Raw genomic sequence first — 17,933 nt, 5'->3', positions numbered from 1 at the left:
CCTTGCATCCTCATAACACACTGGGGGATTCTGTCAATCACCAGAGAAAGGGGAAGTGTGGACACAATATTGTTTTAAGTCACGGACTTGCCTCTGTCCTAACCAGGCATCCTGACAGCTTGACACCTTCCCATCATGCACAACAAGAATTCAACTCTAACTTTAACAGCAACAACAAAAAGAAGAAAAACTGGTGGTATATGGTATAGCCCAGGCTTCTTAGTAGGACCTCTGTAGCCTAGGAGTTTAGGACTAGCTTAGACTAGCTGAGACTCTGTGTCAAAAAACCAAGCCAAGCCCAAACACAAAAACAAACATGGGTCATGTAACCTAGAGCAGATAGAAATCCTTTTTTTTTCAGTATGTGGAAAAAGGATGTAATACATACACATATACATATTTATATACATGTGTATTTTTTAATTATTTTGTTGGTTGTGGGGCTTGAACTCTGGGCCTGGGTATTATTCCTGAGCTCTTCAGCTCAAGGCTAGTGCCACTTCTGGTTTTCTGGTGGTTAATTGGAGATAAGAGTCTCATAGACTGGGATAGCTTTGAACCTTGATCCTCAGATCTCAGCCTCCTGAGTAGCTAGGATTACAGGCATGAACCACTGGTGCCAGGCTATATATATTTTTAAATGTAATGGTTTAAAAATTTGTGTATATCTGTACCACACTATCTACTTATTGGCAGGCTCATACCTCTTCATGTCCCATTCCCAACATATTTGTAAAGTCCTTGACAACTCTGCCCTTGGCTGGACACATGTGTGAACTCTGGACCAGCCACTGACTGATTTTCTTTGTCTGAGTCTGTGTGTGCATGGATTGAGATTAGGAAAGTGTCTCTTCAAATGACATGGTGAGGTCTATCTTTAGAAGAGTCATGGCTTCTAGAAATATTTTGTTTGTTCCACACAGAGTTGGTCACCTTCCTTTGTGTCCTCCATACCCAGCCACAGAGCACCTGACACAATGAGTTTGCTCAATAAAACAGTCTTGGGATCATGTACATGGAGTGAACTGGCAAGGACAGACCCCTGTCAGATCCCAGGACCAGACTTCCTAAGCAGGAAGATAGACTAGATTTTCCAACACAAACTTGTAAGAATGAATGTTTAATTCTTTGCTGATAAGCAAAAAAAAAAATCAAACTGTGCAAACTAGTCTAATCCTGGGTAATGAGGATCTGAGAATAACAGGGCTTATCAACATTCAGAAGACTGTCAAAAAATCAGGGGCTAGGAGTGTGGCCTAATGGTACAGTGCTTGCCTAGCATACACTAAGCCCTGGGTTTGATTCCTTCGTACCACATACACAGAAAAAGCTGGAAGTGGTACTGTGGCTCAAGGGGTAGAGCGCTAGCCTTGAGAAAGCCCAATGATTGTGCCCAAGCCCTGAGTTCAAGCCCCAGTACTAGCAATTAAAAAAAAAATCCGTATCAGAAATAGATAGGTATATGATAAATAGGTTCATTTAGACAGAAGGGTGGGAACTGGCTTTTCTCAATTTCAATGCAAGAAAAGAATCCAGAACACGGGCCATCCAGGTCCTACCCTGGCCTGACACCCGCCATATATTCCTGTGTCTTTGGGCTAAGAGTGCTGTGACAGGTGTCCTGCAGAGCGTATTCTATTCCTTTCCTGATATCAGCACTTAGGCACCCACAAGCTCATCTTTTTTCAATCTACAATTCCTAGACACCAAAGCAAACATCTTCTATGTTGAGAGCCACTGATCCCTGTCCTCTCTCTCTTTCCGCAGGAGAAGGAGTCTGTCCTGGGCAATCTAGCCAAAAAGGCAAAGCTGACAGAAGATCTGTTTAACCAAGTCCCAGGAATTCATTGCAACCCCTTGCAGGGAGCCATGTATGCCTTTCCTCGGATCTTCATTCCCACCAAGGCTGTGGAGACAGCTCAGGTCTGGGGTGCAGCTGGGCTGGTCTCTCCCTAGGTTCACTTTCTCTGCTCCGGTCATGGGTGGCTTCTTTCCTTGGGGAGTAAAGGTACTTGGCTGTAAGAGTTCTGAACTTTGGCAACCGCTTGGCCAGATTCTGTTTACTATGTAAAGATAAATTCCCAAAGGTCTAGCCATAGTGATGAGTTGTAGTAATGGGGCAAATGTGAGGTTGTCCCCAGGTGAGGGTGTGTCTGGAGTCTGTTAACAACGCTGCTCTGAAGGGAAGTACCCAAGTGTAGTACAGTGTTGGGGAAGCAAGGAGAGCCTCTCCTCCTCATCTTTTCCAGTGTCTTGAAGCGGCATTTCTTTGTATGTAGTTTTTTGTTGTTGTTTTGTTTTGCTTTTTCCAGTTCTGGACTTGAGCTCAGGGCCTGAGCACTGTCCTTGAACTTTCTCAAGGCTAGAGCTCTATCACTTGAGCCTCAGCACCACTCCTGGCTTTTTTTTCCTATGTATGTGAACCTGGGTCTTCGTGCATGCTAGGCAAGCACTCTACCCTAGGCCAAACTCCTGGCTGAAATGGCATTTCTTAAAGTCTGGTTACCTGGTATTTTTGCCACTTCCAGTTTACTAAGTCTGTGAGGGGCTGAGATTTGCCTTACCCAACCCCAGAATCTACTGAGTGCCTTTTTTTTTTTTAGAGCACTATTTTTGGGTCTTGAGCTCAAGACCTAGGTGCTGTCCATTAGCATTTTTACTTAAGGCTAGTGCTGTAACATTTGAGCCATAACTCAACTTTTAGCTTGTGTGTGTGTGTGTGTGTGTGTGTGTGTGTGTGTGTGTGTGTGTGTGTGTGTGTGTGTATGCACATGCACGAGTGTGCGTGTGCAAGTCCTGGGGCTTAAACTCAGGACCTGGGTTATGTCCCTGAGCTTTTTTACTCAAGGCTAGCACCAAGCACTGTCTCAGAGCTTTTGCTCAAGACTAGGGCTCTACCACTTGAGCCACAGCTCCAATTCCACTTTCTGATGGTTAAAGAGATAAGAATCGCTTGCTGCCAGGGGCTGGTGGCTCACACCTGTAATCCTAGCTGCTCAGAAGGCTGAGATTTGAGGATCATAGTTATTTAATAAATTACCCCAAAATGCTGTAAGTGGAGCTCTGGCTTCAGGGATAGAGCTCTTTCCTTGAGCAAAAGAAACTCTTGGGACAGTGCCCAGTCCCTGAGGTCAAGCGCGACCAAAACCATAAAAAGGATGGCTTTGAACCTAGGTCCTCCATCCTGAATTAGCTGAGATTACTGACATGAGTTCAGAGCACCTGGCTTCTGAGTACCTTTTTAAGCACCCAGAGTTTAGGTTCAAGATGAACATCCCTGGTAGTGGAGCTAGAGGCTCTGTATTTTATAAGCTTCCTGTATGATTGCTGTGCAAACTAACTTCTGAGCAGCACTTTCACCACTGATTCCAGAGAAGCTATTCCCCTGAAAGCACCTTCTGGCTGCAGCCCTCAGGGCCTTGTTTTCAAATCATTATGTAGCTTGGTATAAAGGCAATAGCTGTCCCTGGCCGTTGAACAGTCAGTCTCTGGAGATAAGGTTTTGAAGAGAACGGGCTGGCCTTCCTCAGTGAAGGACAGAGATGCCATAGTCACTTGCTGTCTTGCAATAGCCTCAGGTATCTGATTCCTGGCATCAGCTACCAGCTGTAACCCAGCCTCCTGTCTTGATCTGCGGGCAGGGGAAAGACAAGGGCCTGCATAGGAATAATTATGTGCTACTTAGAGTGTATTGTGAAGGCAAGAAGGAATCTGAAGTTCTCTCCTGTTCCCATAGGCCCATAAAATGGCTCCAGACATGTTCTACTGCATGAAACTCCTGGAGGAGACTGGTATCTGTGTGGTGCCTGGCAGCGGTTTTGGGCAAAGGGAAGGCACTTACCACTTCAGGTATCATACCTCTGTCCTTTTTCCTGGGAACCTTGGGCTTCATAACAGGGAGCATAGAGTAGTAGCTCCTCTGAGACTGTGGAGTGATGAGGCAGCCTTGAGTAAATCTCACCCATTTCAACACCCCCTTCTACTTGGCTGCCAGGGAGTAAGCAAAGAGAGCTTCCTTGATTATTTGGTGTCCCCCTCTATTTCTTCCACCTATTACATCACTATTGGAAATTGGAATTCAAGGCTATGGGTACTTTTACTCAGGTTTTGGGTTCCTGTCTGGTACTCTACCACTTGAGCCACTCCTTATCTAGCATTATTTGCCCGCCCTGGATTTGAACTCAGTGCTGGTGCATTGGCCCTGAGCTTCTTTTGCTCAAGACTAGCACTCTACCATGTGAGCCCACAGCACCCCCTCTGTGTATATGGTACTGAATAGATGAACCCAGGGCTCCATGCATGCTATGCAAAAACACTCTACCACCAACGCACATTCCCAGCCCATAGTCCAGCATTTTTTATGGTTATTTGGAAGACCAAAGCTCATGGGCTTTGAACCTTGATCCTTAACTCTTAGCCTCCTGAGTAGCTAGGGTTACAGGCATGAGCCACCAGTGAATATCTTTATCTCCTTGCCCTTTTTAAAGTTCATGATGGTGACAAACAGATACCAAGACAGTGTCTGCACATGGTGGGATGTCATAGCTTGTTGGCTGCACAGTAGGTTCCAGCACTACTTTAAGTCCCAAATCCAGCTGGTGCTGCACTGAAAGGAATTAGCTCCCTTACTGTGAGGTCTTTCCCAGCTGACCTTGGCTTAGCCTCCTCTCCCATGCAGCTGAGAATGCTAAGCTCCGGAGCTGAGCTGCTCCTCATGTGCTCCCCACAATTCTCTGTGGTTTTGTTTCTCTCAGATGTCACCTGTGGCAGATGTAAAAAAAAAAGAGAGAGAAATAATGTGACTTGCTGACTAAAGGTGAAGTCTTATTTAGTCAAGATTATGGATAGTAATAACCAGTCCTGTAATCCCAAGTACATGGGATATGGAGATTTGAGGTTTGTGGTTCAAGACCAGCCCATAGAAATTTATAGACTCCATCTCAACCAATGATTGGGCATCATGGCACAGATGTATCACCCTAGCTATAGAGGAAGTACAATGGATGGGTGATATGGGTGGAAAGCACAATGAGGTATACCCCTGTCGTTCCCAGTGTCACAAGGAAGCACAAGTAGAAGGAACAAAGCCCACACTGATCTAGGCATAAAAATAAGATCCCCTACCTCCAAAATAACCAGTGCAAAAAGGGACTGCAGGTTTGACTCAAGTGGTAAAGTGCCTACCTGGTAAGCATAAGGCCCTGGGTTCAAATCCCCACTACTGAGAAAAAGATTTTAGGTGGTTTCCCAGAAGGACAAACCATTTCTAATAAGCCTTTTCTCCTTTCTCTAAGTCACGCTCCTTTTTGTAATTCATGGCCCATTCAGAAAGTTGTATTGGGGTTGGGGTAGTCCAGTAACAGAACATGTACCAACTATCTCTGTGTTCTGTCCCTAGCAACCCCTTCAAAAAAGTGTAACCCAAGGCCGGGAGTTTGGCTTAGTGGTAGAGTGCTTGCCTAGCATGCACAAAGACCCGGGTTCAATTCCTCAGTACCACATACATAGAAAAAAGCCAGAAATGGTGCTGAGGCTCAAGTGGTAGAGCTCTAACCTTGAGAAAGTCTAAGGACAGTGCTCAGGCCCTGAGCTCAAGCCCATAACTGGCAAAAAAAAAAAGTGTAACCCAGAGGGCTGCTTCTAGGGTTGAGAGGCCTATTGTCAGGTCTGGAAGGAAATGTTTAGTTAACTGTGGCAACTTGGGAATGCCTTTGGAGTAAACTCACTAGAAGTTGTCTCTGTTAGAGACTGAGTGGTGGAAATCAAGAAATGTGCATGCAGCACAAGTAAAGTATTGTTCTTTGTAAAAAAGACTGAGAGTCATGCCCTAGAAAGTTCTGTACACCAATCAAAGTATAGTACAGGATTTTTATGGTTATAGGTAAATGTATCTTATTAAATGCTACACTAGATTATTGCTTTCATTTTAAAATAAATAGCTATAGGGCCAGGAGTTTGGCCTAGTGGTTAAAGTGCTTGCCTAGCATGCATGAAGACCCGGGTTCAATTCCTCAGTACCACATACATAGAAAAAAGCCGGAAGTGGTGCTGAGGCTCAAGTGGTAGAGCTCTGGCCTTGAGAAAGTCCAAGGACAGTGCTCAGGCCCTGAGCTCAAGCTCACGACTGGCAAAAAAAAGAATAAAATAAATAGCTATAACTGGGCATGGCAGTTCATGTTCGGGAAACTGAGACAGGAGTACCACTCTCTCAGTGGTTCATGGCTAGCCTGATTAACATAGCAAGACCCTATTAGGAGAGCAAGAGGGGTTTTAATAAGTCCTGGGCAAACAAGACAGCAGCTTTTAGGGCTTATGTTGCTAATTCCAGCTACTGAGGCTGATATCTGAGGATCGCAATTCAAAGCCAGCCCAGGTAGGAAAGCTTGTGAGACTTCTTATCTCCAATTAACTGCCAAAAAGTCCAAAGTGGAGGTGTGGCTTGAGCGGTAGAGTGCTTAACTTGAGTGAAAAACCTCAGGGATAGTGCCTAGGCCTTGAATTCAAGGCTCAGTACCCCCCCCCACACACAAACATACACATATGTACATTTACATACATACATACATACATACAGCCACCCTATCCTTCCTTACATGGCTTACCCTCACCTTCTTGCAATGCAAAACCAGCTGCTGAGTTGGTTCCTCTTCCTTTTTCAGAGCAGACAGACTTGATGGCTTTTCTCTTTCTTAATAGAATGACCATTCTCCCTCCAGTGGAGAAGCTGAAGACAGTGCTCCAGAAGGTGAAAGACTTCCATATAAAGTTCCTGGACAAGTATGCCTAAGGATGCCTCAGGCCCTAGGGGAGGCTTCCTCTCTCCTCCCTGGGTCTCCTGAGGCCTCCCAGGCTTCTCCCCTGACTGCCTCAGACCTCATGGAGGTTGCTGGTTGTGTTCAAGGTTATTTTGCCCAGGAGACTTACTTCTTTGTGCCTTGATGTTGGGAGCACTTTTCTTCTGAGCAAATGTACATGCACGATGTCTCACAGGCCCTGAATTTTTAAAAATGCAACTGAAGTCAAGAGTCTGCCTAGCAGATGTGGCCAATGTGCTCTGTTGCTTTGGCCAAGTTTCTTTGGATGTGTTGGGTGAGGTGTCTCAGCTCTCAATCAGCAGGTGCTGGAAAATCTATGGTGCCATCATGGTAAAGAATGGAAATCCAGAAATCAATGTGATCTCTGAAATAAAGCCCTTAGTAGTGTAAAAAAAAAATCTGGTCCTTCAAAGCCTGAAGTCCAGTGCGGGCCTGCATCCTTCTGTCAGTAGTCTATCTTGGACAAGAATGGTAGTGGCAGGAGTGCAGGGGAGAACCGATGCCAGGCTAGGTTGTGGTAGATGCTGAGGGATATAGCCAAGGTCAGAAGTCCTTTGGGGAGTGGATATGGCTACAGGTAGAGCCAAGTCTCCTCTTTTGAGCAGTATAGCAGATAGATAGTGGGTGTCACAGGACTTTGGAGTGAATTATACTCTTGAACATACTTAGGCCGAATCCCTGGTCTGAGTGGTCTCAATGGGTTTCTGGGACTCAAGGTACAGCCCACAAGTATCCCATCTATGTGGAGTTCTTCCTGGTAGCATGCTGATCTATCCCAGTAGAAAAATAGACAGTTTTTCTCAAGGGCGTCCCTAAGCCTTTTCACATATTGCCCCCTGCTGGTGGCAGCAGAGTTGAAGCAAGACTGGAAATGGGCCTGAGCCAAGTGTAGAATCCTTAGGGACTTGAACTACAACCAGGCAAGCCCCTTTCATTTCTTAGTTGTTTCAATCTGAATTTTGGCCACTTTGGAGCTCTTAATTGGTTAAAAAAAATTCTTGGTAGACTGGTTGCAGCGAAGAAGTGAATGTGATCTGATTGGACTTTGATGGAAGTGTTTTAACTGAGTGCAGAGTGTTTTGCCTTTATCTGAGCTCCTGCCACCTCTCTTAGCACTAGAGATATCCCCTAAAGCACCTGCCATCAATCCACGCTGCACAGTTTGCATATACTAAGCATGCAGCTCCCTTGGTGTCAGCAGTCTGGGGTGGAGCCAATCTCATGTCAAGGAAGCAGGTAGAACTGGCTAAGTACTCTCATCCTCCTCCTTAAGCCTTTGTGATGAGCAGTTCAGGAGCCTGAGTACCCAGGACGTCCCACTGTGGAATGGAGAAATCCAAAGAAAAATGAGAAAGGTTGCAGAATGAGTTTGAAATCTATCCCCATGCTATAAATTTTCCCTCTGCAGGGGAATGTAATAGGAAATTTCAAACTGTTATTGCTCGCTAGCATTGCAATTGCTGTGAAGCATCCATAAATCTCAAATAACAAAAGGGAATGTTCTGGAGCTTTTCCTTTCTTAAATGTTAGAAAGGTTGTACTTGTGCTTGCTGTATGGCATATAAGCCAGATATATCCCAGAGTCTTGTGATTTCTGGTAGAAAGGTTAAACAGTAGAGGCAAGTATATTTTTTATATTTTTGTAACTATTGGTTTTTTTCATTGGGAGGGGTGGAAGGGTTAGTATTTATAATCTTAACAAGTCCGCTAATTTTTTATGTCCACTAGATTATAAATAAACTAAAAAATTTTGAATGTTTACATGACTTTTTAAAAAAAATACTGTATACATTTGGGTTGCTTTTAAAACAAAAGAATAATATGATGAGGTAGATTAGTTTCAGGTAAAAATTATAACCTCAAGAGATTGGATTTTCTGTTTTTCCTGTTCTGGCACTACCTAAGAAAGCTGTTTGTCACTTGGGGTCGCACTTTGAGTGGACACCTGTGCAGTTTCTGTTGTTCACCCAGACTTGCATGTGGGTGGACGCCCCTAGGCCGCTCCAGCGCCTCCTGCCTCAAGGCCAGGCTGGCTGTTTCTCTTCGATGGGTGGCATTTTTGGGAAGAGCAGTCACAATCTGCCCTTGTCTCTTTTTCCAGTCTCGGTTCTCATAGGCATCTGACAAAGGTATGCTGCTGGAAATTTCTTAACAATAAAATCTATGTCCAGAATAGTGGTGTGTGTTTAACTTTGTTATTGAAATCTAAAAATGGAATGGATATAACTAATTTTATATCTTCATTTGGTTTTGTTTGCTTGTATTGGTGCTAGGGCTTAAACTCAAAGCCTAGAAATTGGGCTGGGAGTTTGGCCTAGTGGTTAAAGTGCTTGCCTAGCATGCATGAATACCTGGGTTTGATTCCTCGGTACCACATACATAGAAAAAAGCTGGAAGTGGTGCTGTAGCTCAAGTGGTAGAGCTCTAGCCTTGAGAAAGTCCAAGGACAGGGCTCAGGCCCTGAGCTCAAGCCCAGAACTGGCAAAAAAGAAAAAAAAAGAAAAAAGCCTAGAAATTGTCCCTTCAGAGTCTCATGGAAATTCCTGATAAAGCTGGCTTTGAACCTCAGATTCAGCCTCCTGAATAGCAAGGATTTCAGATGTGAGCCACCAGTGCCTGGATTGTCTTCATTCTTTGTAATATATGTTCCTAGCATAATAGTAAACAACTTTGAGTGTCATTTGACATGGACAGAACTTATGGATTCCTTGGGATAAAATAAATATTCTATGAATATAGTCTAGCTTCTGGTAGAAGTGAAATAAGAACAGTGTCTTCATGGGGTAGAGGAGAGTCAGCAGAAGCTAACAGGTTCTGGGAGAGTTGTCTACACAACAAGGGATTACGTTAGTTGCCTCCAGGTTTCTTAAACCCTCATTGGTTGTGATATGCAACTTTTACATCAAACCTCTGCAAAATAAACTTCCTAATTCTTTATTGAAGAAAATTTGGGATATAAACAAAGGAAAACATTAAGACTCTTGGAATCATTAGGAGAACTATTAACACAGTTTAAATGGGCTGGAGAAGTTCATTGCCTTGTGCAAGTGGGAAAAACTAGCTTTGTTTCTAAAAGTCTATACACAGATCACCATCCCCACTGAAACTATAATATTGAAGGGGAAGGAAAAGCTCTGACCGTAGAAAAGGGAATTGGAGCTGGAGATTCCTGCCTTTAATCCTAGCTTTTAAAGCTGTTGAGATCTGACGATCATGGTTCCAAGGCAGGAAAATCTGAGACTCTTCCTTTCAGTTAACCCATCAAAAAGCTAAAAGTGGAGCTGTGGCCTAAATGACTGAGCAAAATGCTAAAGATAAGGGACAGGCCAAGCCCTGAATTCAAGCCCTAGTCCAGCCACTAAATGGGGTGAGGGTTTTGGAGGTGTTGCTGCACCATCAACCACAGGGCTGCAGAAAGATTAAGAAGAGAGGATTGTGTTAAAGGTAAGCTAAGGTTCCTTGCTACTTCATAACCAAATAGATTGGGGCTGCCCTCTGTATCTTGTTATTGTACACACCCACATGAGGACATATAGATCTTGTCTGAAGAATAAAAGGTATAATTTATTTTCCAGTAACATCTGTCAAATAGTTTAGCAAAGTAGTTGTTACTTAGGGTTGTTTTCAGCATGGAGTTTGCCATTACCAGCCACAGAGGTCTTCAATACTTGTTCTATAAGAACCAAGGACTTCTAGGAGTACAGAGTCAAAAACTAAGACATGGTCACTGTGAGGTGCTGGTGGGACATGCCTGTAATCCTAGCTACTCAGGAGACTGAGATCTGAGGATCACAGTTCACAGCTCACCTGGGCAGACAAATCTAAGAGATGCTTATCTCCAGTTAATGAGCAAAAAAGCAAGTGGTAGAGCACCAGCCTTGAGCTATGTGAGAGTACAAGCCTTGGTTCAAGTCCTTGTCATGCACGCACAGAGGTAGAGGTGAAGCTACTGACTTAAGGTTGGGGGTTACCTACTCATCTCTGTCTCTGAAGTCTTCCGGACACTGCTTTTGATTATCACCCCATGTTCTGTGACCTATAAAAAGGGAAGATCAAAATTAATTGCCAGCTATTTCCTAACTCTTTTAGTGTCATAGGTCAGAAGACATTTCCTAGTGAGATTTCATTTGCCAATTGAAAAGATTCACATTGTTTTTTTGTTGTTGTTTCCTGAATTTCATTTGCCTTTTCTCTTAATGCATCATCGCTTTTGAAGTCCTCTTAAAGAGGTTAATTTTTTTTTGCCAGTCCTGGAACTTGAACTCAAGGCCTGAGCACTGTCCCTGGGCTTTCTCAAGGCTAGAGCTCTACCACTTGAGCCACAGCACCATTTCTGGCTTTTTTCTATGTGTGTGGTGCTGAGGAATTGAACCCAGGTCCTCGTGCATGCTAGGCAAGCACTCTACCACTAGACCAAACTCTTGGACCCCACCTACCTCTTTTACAAAAGGGAAATCTTAGTGATGCTTTGAATGAAGTGAAGCATAAAGGGCATATGTACACATCTTAAATTTCCTTAAAAAGAAATGTTAGGGGCTGGGAGTGTTCCTAACATGCACGAAGCCCTGGGTCCAATTCCTCAGTATCACATACACAGCCGGGAGTGGTGCTGCAGCTCAAGTGGTAGAGCACTAGCCTTGAGCTGCAGAGCTCAGGGACAGTGCCCAGGACTGGAGTTAAGCCTCACAACGGACCCCCCCCCCAAAAAAAAATTATCGAATTATCAAAGTAAATCTGCTCTTGTGGAAAAGCTACAGGGGCCGGGAGTTTGGCCTAGTGGTAGAGTGCTTGCCTAGCATGCACTAAGACCTGGGTTTGATTCCTTGGTACCGTATACATAGAAAAGTTGAAAGTGGTGCTGTGGCTCAAGTGGTAGAGCACTAGCCTTCAGAAAGGCCAAAGACAGTGCTCAGGCCCCATGTTCAAGCCCCAGGAGTGGCAAAATAAGAGTTTTGCCAGGTGCCAGTGGCTCTTACCTATAATCCTAGCTACTGAGGAGACTGAGGTCTGAGGATCACTCTTCAAAGCCAGCCAGGGCACAAAAGTCTGTAAGACTCTTATCTCCAATTAACCACCAGAAAACCAGAAGTGGCACTGTGGTTCAAGTGGTAAAGCTCTAGCCTTGAGCTGAAGAGCTCAGGGACAGCACCCAGGTCAAATTCAAGCCCCATGACCCACAACAACAACAACAACAACAGATAAAAGGTACATTACTTCACAAACAGCGATACCCTTTCTTATGTTTTGGTCCTCATTCCCTTCCCCCCACCCCACTTCTGGCTTTTTATTGACTAATTGGAGATGGTCTCTAATTTGTGTGCCCAGGCTGTCTGTGAACCATGATGATTCTCAGTAATCCTTAGTTGCTAAGATTATAGGCATGAACCACTATAACTCCTGGCTCATCTCCTGAGTTTTCTCTCCAAAAAGTTAACTGCTTTACTCTGAGATGTGTTATATCTCTGGTCTTTTGATGAGTCAGTAATCCATTCTCAGTATTATCTAACTAAAAACACAAAATTTAATTCCCCAGACACAAATACAAATCTTAAGAAGAGAAAATAGTCGTCAGTAGGGTACCCAAACTGACATTCTGAGAATCACATGACAGACCATGACAGACACACGTGTTTACACTGAAATTTTTTGGACACTTAAAAATTCTTCAGCAAGCCAGGCACCAGTGACTCAGGCTTATAATCCTAGCTACTCAGGAGATTGCCATGTGAGGAGCACAGGTTGAAGCCAGCCCAGGCAGAAAAGTCCATGAGATTTTTGTCTCCAGTAAACTATCCAAAAACCAACTGTGTAGCTGTGGCTCATGTGGTAAAGCACTGTCCTTGAGCAAAAGAAGCTCAGGGACAACAACTCCCCAGCCACAAAATTTCAGTTATAATTCTACTGCCCTTTTTATGGCTTGACCATCTGACTTCTTGGATTTGTGTGTATCTGTGTCTGTGTCCTGGGACTTGAACTCAGGACCTAGGCAGTGTCCCTGAGGTGGCTTTGTTGTTGTTTTGTTTTTGTTTTTTTTCTCTCTCAAGGCTAGCACTGAGCCACATGAGCTATAGCTTCATTTCCAGCTTTTTTGGTGATTTGGTGATTAATTGAAGAAGAGAGTATCATAGACTTCTAGGCCCACACTGGCTTTGAAAGATTCTCAGATCTTAGCCTCCTGAGTAGCTAGGATTACAGATGTCATCCAGTGACTTTTTGGATATTAAGAGCAACTAAATTCTCCCTTTTTATCCATGCTAAAGTTAAATTTCTGTTGTCTGAGTCTAAACCACCTATCACAATGGCATAGTTGTGGGATGGGGAACCCAATAGTTCTTTGGCTGGTGGATGCTCTAATAAGCCTTTCTGCTTAATTTTCAGCAAAGAAGACTGGGAGGAGAAAAATGTATGGCTATAAGCAATCCCCAGCCATGATCACTTTTGCAAGATTAGTAAATGAGGTGGGGTTGTTTAAAGGTAGACAGGAAGGATTTTGAGCAGGTAACAAAGGCCTAACATAATCTTCATTTAACATTGTATTAAGATACCATTGGCTATGGAAATTTGTGTCTTTCTGTATTTATCAATATAAGGCCCCTTCCTTCAACCCCATCCCTTACTTCCATTTTTGTTCTCCTGGGAGGAACTAGGTCTCATAAGCACGCACTATTTCTGAGCTAGCTTCCATTCATTAAGCTCTTTGTATGTAGACACTCTGGCCCTGCCAATACCAAGTCATGTCATTTAGGCGACTAGATCCTAACTCAAAGGTCCCATATGGGCAAAGGTACCATATATATACCCTGACCTCAGTGATTGATTCAAAATGGTCTATAGCCTACTCTGGACCAATGAGAGCCCCACTAAGGATTTTTACTGGAAGTGTGGAGAAAAATGTGCCTCTCTCTCTCTCTCTCTCTCTCTCTCTCTCTCTCTCTCTCTCTCTCTCTCTCTCTCTCTCTCTCTCTCTCTCCCTCTCCCTCTCCCTCTCCCTCTCCCTCTCCCTCTCCCTCTCCCTCTCCCCCCTCTCCCCCCTCTCCCTCTCTCCCTCCCTCCCTCTCTTTCTCTTTTTTGCCAGTCCTGGGGTTTGAACTCAGGGCCTGAGCACTGTCCTTGGGCTTTTTCTTCAAGGTTAGCACTCTGCCACTTGAGCCACAGCACCATTTCTGGCTTTTTCTATGTATGTGGTACTGAGGAATCAAACCCGGGTCTTGGTGCATGCTAGGCAAGCACTCTACCACTGGGCCACTGGGCTGAACTCCTGGTCTTTTTTTTTTTTTAACCAGTCCTGAGGCTTGAACTCAGGGCCTGAGCACTCTCCTTGGGTTTTCTCAAAGCTAGTGCTCTACCACTTGAGCCACAGCACCATTTCCAGCCTTTTCTATGTATGTGGTTCAAACCTGGGCCTTTGTGCCTGCTAGGCAAGCACTCTACCACTAGGCCAAACTCCTGGCCTGAAAGATGTGATTTTACAGGGGTTATCAACTTGGTTATGATTGAAGAGCCAGGACTTTGGATACTGGATTCAAATTGGAATCCCCTCATTGCTAATTGTGTGACTTTGCAGAAATTCCTTCATATTCTCTGCAATTTGATTTCCTGTTTGTAAGCTGCTTTATCGGCTGTTGTGGGTTTCATGAAATAATGCATATAAGACACCAGGCGCTCAGCTTGGTGTATATAAATCATTCCATGATGCCACTTGCCTATGGTTCACATCCTGGAATGTGAGAATAGCAAACTGCCATCTTGCTGAGCTTGTTAGTCCATAGCATGGCTATGCACTCACCAAATATTTCTATTATATAATATGTTAATCTACAGTTATAGAAATATACATTGTGCAATATATATTTATTCTTTATGTCTCATCTATTATACACTTACATTTATCATGTGTGTGTGTGTGTGTGTGTGTGTGTGTGTTTCCTTTTTACTGCCAGTGAATGTATACATAAGGCATCCTTAGCCAGGTTCTAGTGGCTCATGCTACTAATCTAGCAACTAAGGAGGCTGGGATCTGAGGATCAAGATTCAAAGCCAGACTGAAGAAGAAAGTCAGTTATCCTCAGTTAACTATCAAAAAAGCCTAAAGTGGGGTTTGGGTTCAAGTGGTAGCATGCTAGCCTTGAGTAAACAAGCTCAAGGACAACACGTAGGTCATGAATTTAATCCCCAGTACTAGCGCACACACATACCTCACACATTTGTATAAGTGCCTGAGGCTTTGTCGTTTGATCTTAAACATCCCCCAAGGGTCAGGTGTAGAAAGCTTGGTCATCAGCAAGTGGAACCATTAGGAGGGATGAGACCTTTATGAGATGGAGCCTAATGGAAAGACTTTAGGACACTGGGAGAGTGTTCTAGTGGGAATATTGTCACTTGGCTCCTCCTTCTCTCTAGTTCCCTACCAACGTTTGTTCTGTGATGTCCTGTCTGTCTTTACTACAGGCCCAAAATGACAAGGGCAAGAGACCATGGATGGGAACCTCTGAAACTATGAACCATAATAAGCCATCACTCATTTCTTTCATCAGTTGATTTCTTTGTTAGCTCACTAAGACAATGGAAAACTAATACATATGGTCTCATTGCAACAACTCAATGCTGTTCTTGTACTATGAGAGTAGCATAAAATACCTGAAGCATGCTTGAAGGAGTAGCTCCTTTGCATGGTATGAGAACAAAGTTCACATTTACACCCTACTCAAAACAAAGCAAAGCAAAAAGTGGAAGTAAAAGAATGAGTGTGAAGCTGGGCATGGTGGCTCATGCCTGTAATCCTAGCTACTCAGAAGGCTGAGATCTGAAGATCAAGGTTCAAAGCTAGCCTGGGCACAAAAGGACCTGAGACTCTTATCTTCAATTAACCCCTAGAAAACAAAAAGTGGGGCTTGGCTCAAGGGTAGGTCCATGAGGCTGTTATCACCAATTAATCACAGAAAAACAGGGAAATGGCACAGTTCCTCAAATGGTAGAGTCAGAACCTTGAGCAAAAGAAGCCCAAGGACAGTGCCCAGGCCCAGAGTTCAAGCCTTAGGACTGGCAAAAAAAACCCCGAAAAACAAAAAACAAAGGCTGGGTGTGGTGGCTCACGCCTGTAATATCAAGTACTCTGGAAGTGGAGGCACGAGAATCCTGAGTTTGAAGCCAGTCAGGACATAGTGGTGAGACCCTATGTCAAAAACAAACAGCTGGCACCAGTGGCGCATTCCTGTAGTTCCAGTAGGAAAACTGAGATTTGAGGGTCACAGTTTGAAGCCAGCCACAATAGGGAAGTTTGTGAGACTCATCTTCCAAGTAACTACCAAAAAGCTGAACGTGGAGCTGTGGCTTATGTGGTAGAATGCTAGCCTTGAGCATAAAAGCTCAGAGACATCACCCAAGCCCTGAGTTCAAGCCCTACTACTGGCCCAAAAAGAGGGAGGAGGAAGGCTGAAGACTTGGCTCAAGTGGTAGAATGTGAACTTTTACCATGTTTGAAGCTCTAGGTTCAAACCCCAGTAAATGAAAAACAAAACCTTTATTTACAAAACTAGTTTGGGTTTAGCAGAATGCCTACGTTTTGTAAACTTTAGGCTTTAGAGAAAAACTAGAATATACTCAAAGAAGTATTTGGGGCGAGGAAGCATTCATATAAACCTTAAATTATCTTGGCACAATCTGCCTTTCCGTCCTTTTAAAGCAAGGGGAAATGAGGTGACTACCTTTTGACAAGGATCAGATCTGTGGCATTAAACTTAGTTTACCAGTGGTTCAAACCAAAAAAAGCTAAAGAGCTGATGTGCTAAAATTTTCTTTTTTAATTTTGGCGCTAGTCCTGCCATTTGAATTCAGGGCCTATGTATTGACCCTTAGCTTCTTTTTCTCAAGGGTAGCCTACCACTTGAGCCATAGCTCCACTTCTGGCTTTTTGAGGGGTTAGGAAGGGGGATGGTTAATTGGAAAGGAGTTTCATGGACTTTCTCACTGAGGTTGGCTTTGAACTGATTTCTCAGATCTCAGCCACCTGAGCAGCTAGGATTACAAGTATGAACCACTGGCACCCAGCTAGGCCTTTTTTTTTTTTTTTTTTTGTGCCAGTAATTAATGGGGCTTGAACTCTGGGCCTCAAGTAGTGTTCTACTACTTGAGCCATCATTCTATGTTTGTGTGTGTGTGTGTGTGTGTGTGATTAAGAATGAATCCCATGAGTTTTTCCTGTTCTGGCTGGCTTTTGAAGCACAACCCTCAGATTTCAGCCTCCTTCGTAGCTAGGATTATAGGCATGAACTGCCAACACGTGGCTAAAACGTTTCTTTCTTTCCTTGGAGGACTAGAATTGCATTTGCCAGACATGTGCTCTTTCACTGGGCTAAACTCCCAGTCCCTAAAATTTTACGTTTTGAAAGGCTGGTTTCACTGGGTACTGGTGGTTCACATCTGTAATTCTAGGTACTTAGGAGGGCTGAGACCTGAGAATTGCAGTTTGAAACCAACTCAGGTGGAAAAGTCTCTGTGAACCTAACCACTCAAAAACCAGAAGTGGAGCCACAGCTCAAAGTAGTAGAGCACAAACCATGAGCAAAAGAGCTCAGAGCCCAGGTCCTGAGCTCAAGCTCCACAGCTGACTATTTTTTAGGGTGGGGGGTGTTGGTATTTAGGGTTCCCTGGGAGCCCAGGCTATCTTATAGCCTAAGTGCTGGTATTACAGGCATGTATCACCACACCCAGCTTTAATTTCTTAGGCAGGATTTTGGACCTTCAAGTGTGCTATACTGTCATTGTAACTGGTTTTGTAGGCACTGGACTCATGTCATATATATATATATATATATATATATATATATATATATATATATATATATGCACTGATCAATGCCAGGAGAATGTTAATCTCCCCGTGATAAACGCATGCTTTAGAATGCTTTGATCACTGAAGGCATTTAAATAATTTCCTCCTAACCAAATAGTTTTTTGAACCCATTTTGTGTTGGGCAAATGTCCATTTAAAAGTTTTTATTATTATAAAGGTGGTGTACAGAGGGGTTACAGTTACATGTCAGGCAGAGTACATTTCTTTTTGGACAATGTCACCCTTCCCTTTTTCTCTTCCCAGTTTTTCCCTTTTTTGAGCTGGTA

The 17,933-nt window shown here is 43.8% G+C and overlaps 1 protein-coding gene across 1 annotated transcript in view; it reads left to right on the top strand.

The window, feature by feature from the left end:
* The window catches only part of Gpt2 (glutamic--pyruvic transaminase 2), a 38,571-nt gene extending 31,358 nt beyond the window's left edge, over positions 1-7,213 (top strand). The window contains exons 10-12 of the mRNA XM_090357687.1: positions 1,768-1,923; positions 3,737-3,849; positions 6,697-7,213. Of these exons, the coding sequence (XP_090213813.1) occupies positions 1,768-1,923; positions 3,737-3,849; positions 6,697-6,787 (360 nt within the window). The 3' untranslated portion in view covers positions 6,788-7,213. The remainder of the gene's footprint in view (positions 1-1,767; positions 1,924-3,736; positions 3,850-6,696) is intronic.
* The last annotated feature ends 10,720 nt before the right edge of the window (positions 7,214-17,933 follow it).

This window comes from Megascapheus bottae, chromosome 24 (assembly GCF_031878675.1).
Source record: "Megascapheus bottae isolate mThoBot1 chromosome 24, mThoBot2.hap1, whole genome shotgun sequence".
Classification (NCBI taxonomy): Eukaryota; Metazoa; Chordata; class Mammalia; order Rodentia; family Geomyidae; genus Megascapheus; species Megascapheus bottae.
Note: the sequence above shows the minus strand (reverse complement) of the source record. Positions and strands in the feature narration are given on the sequence as shown.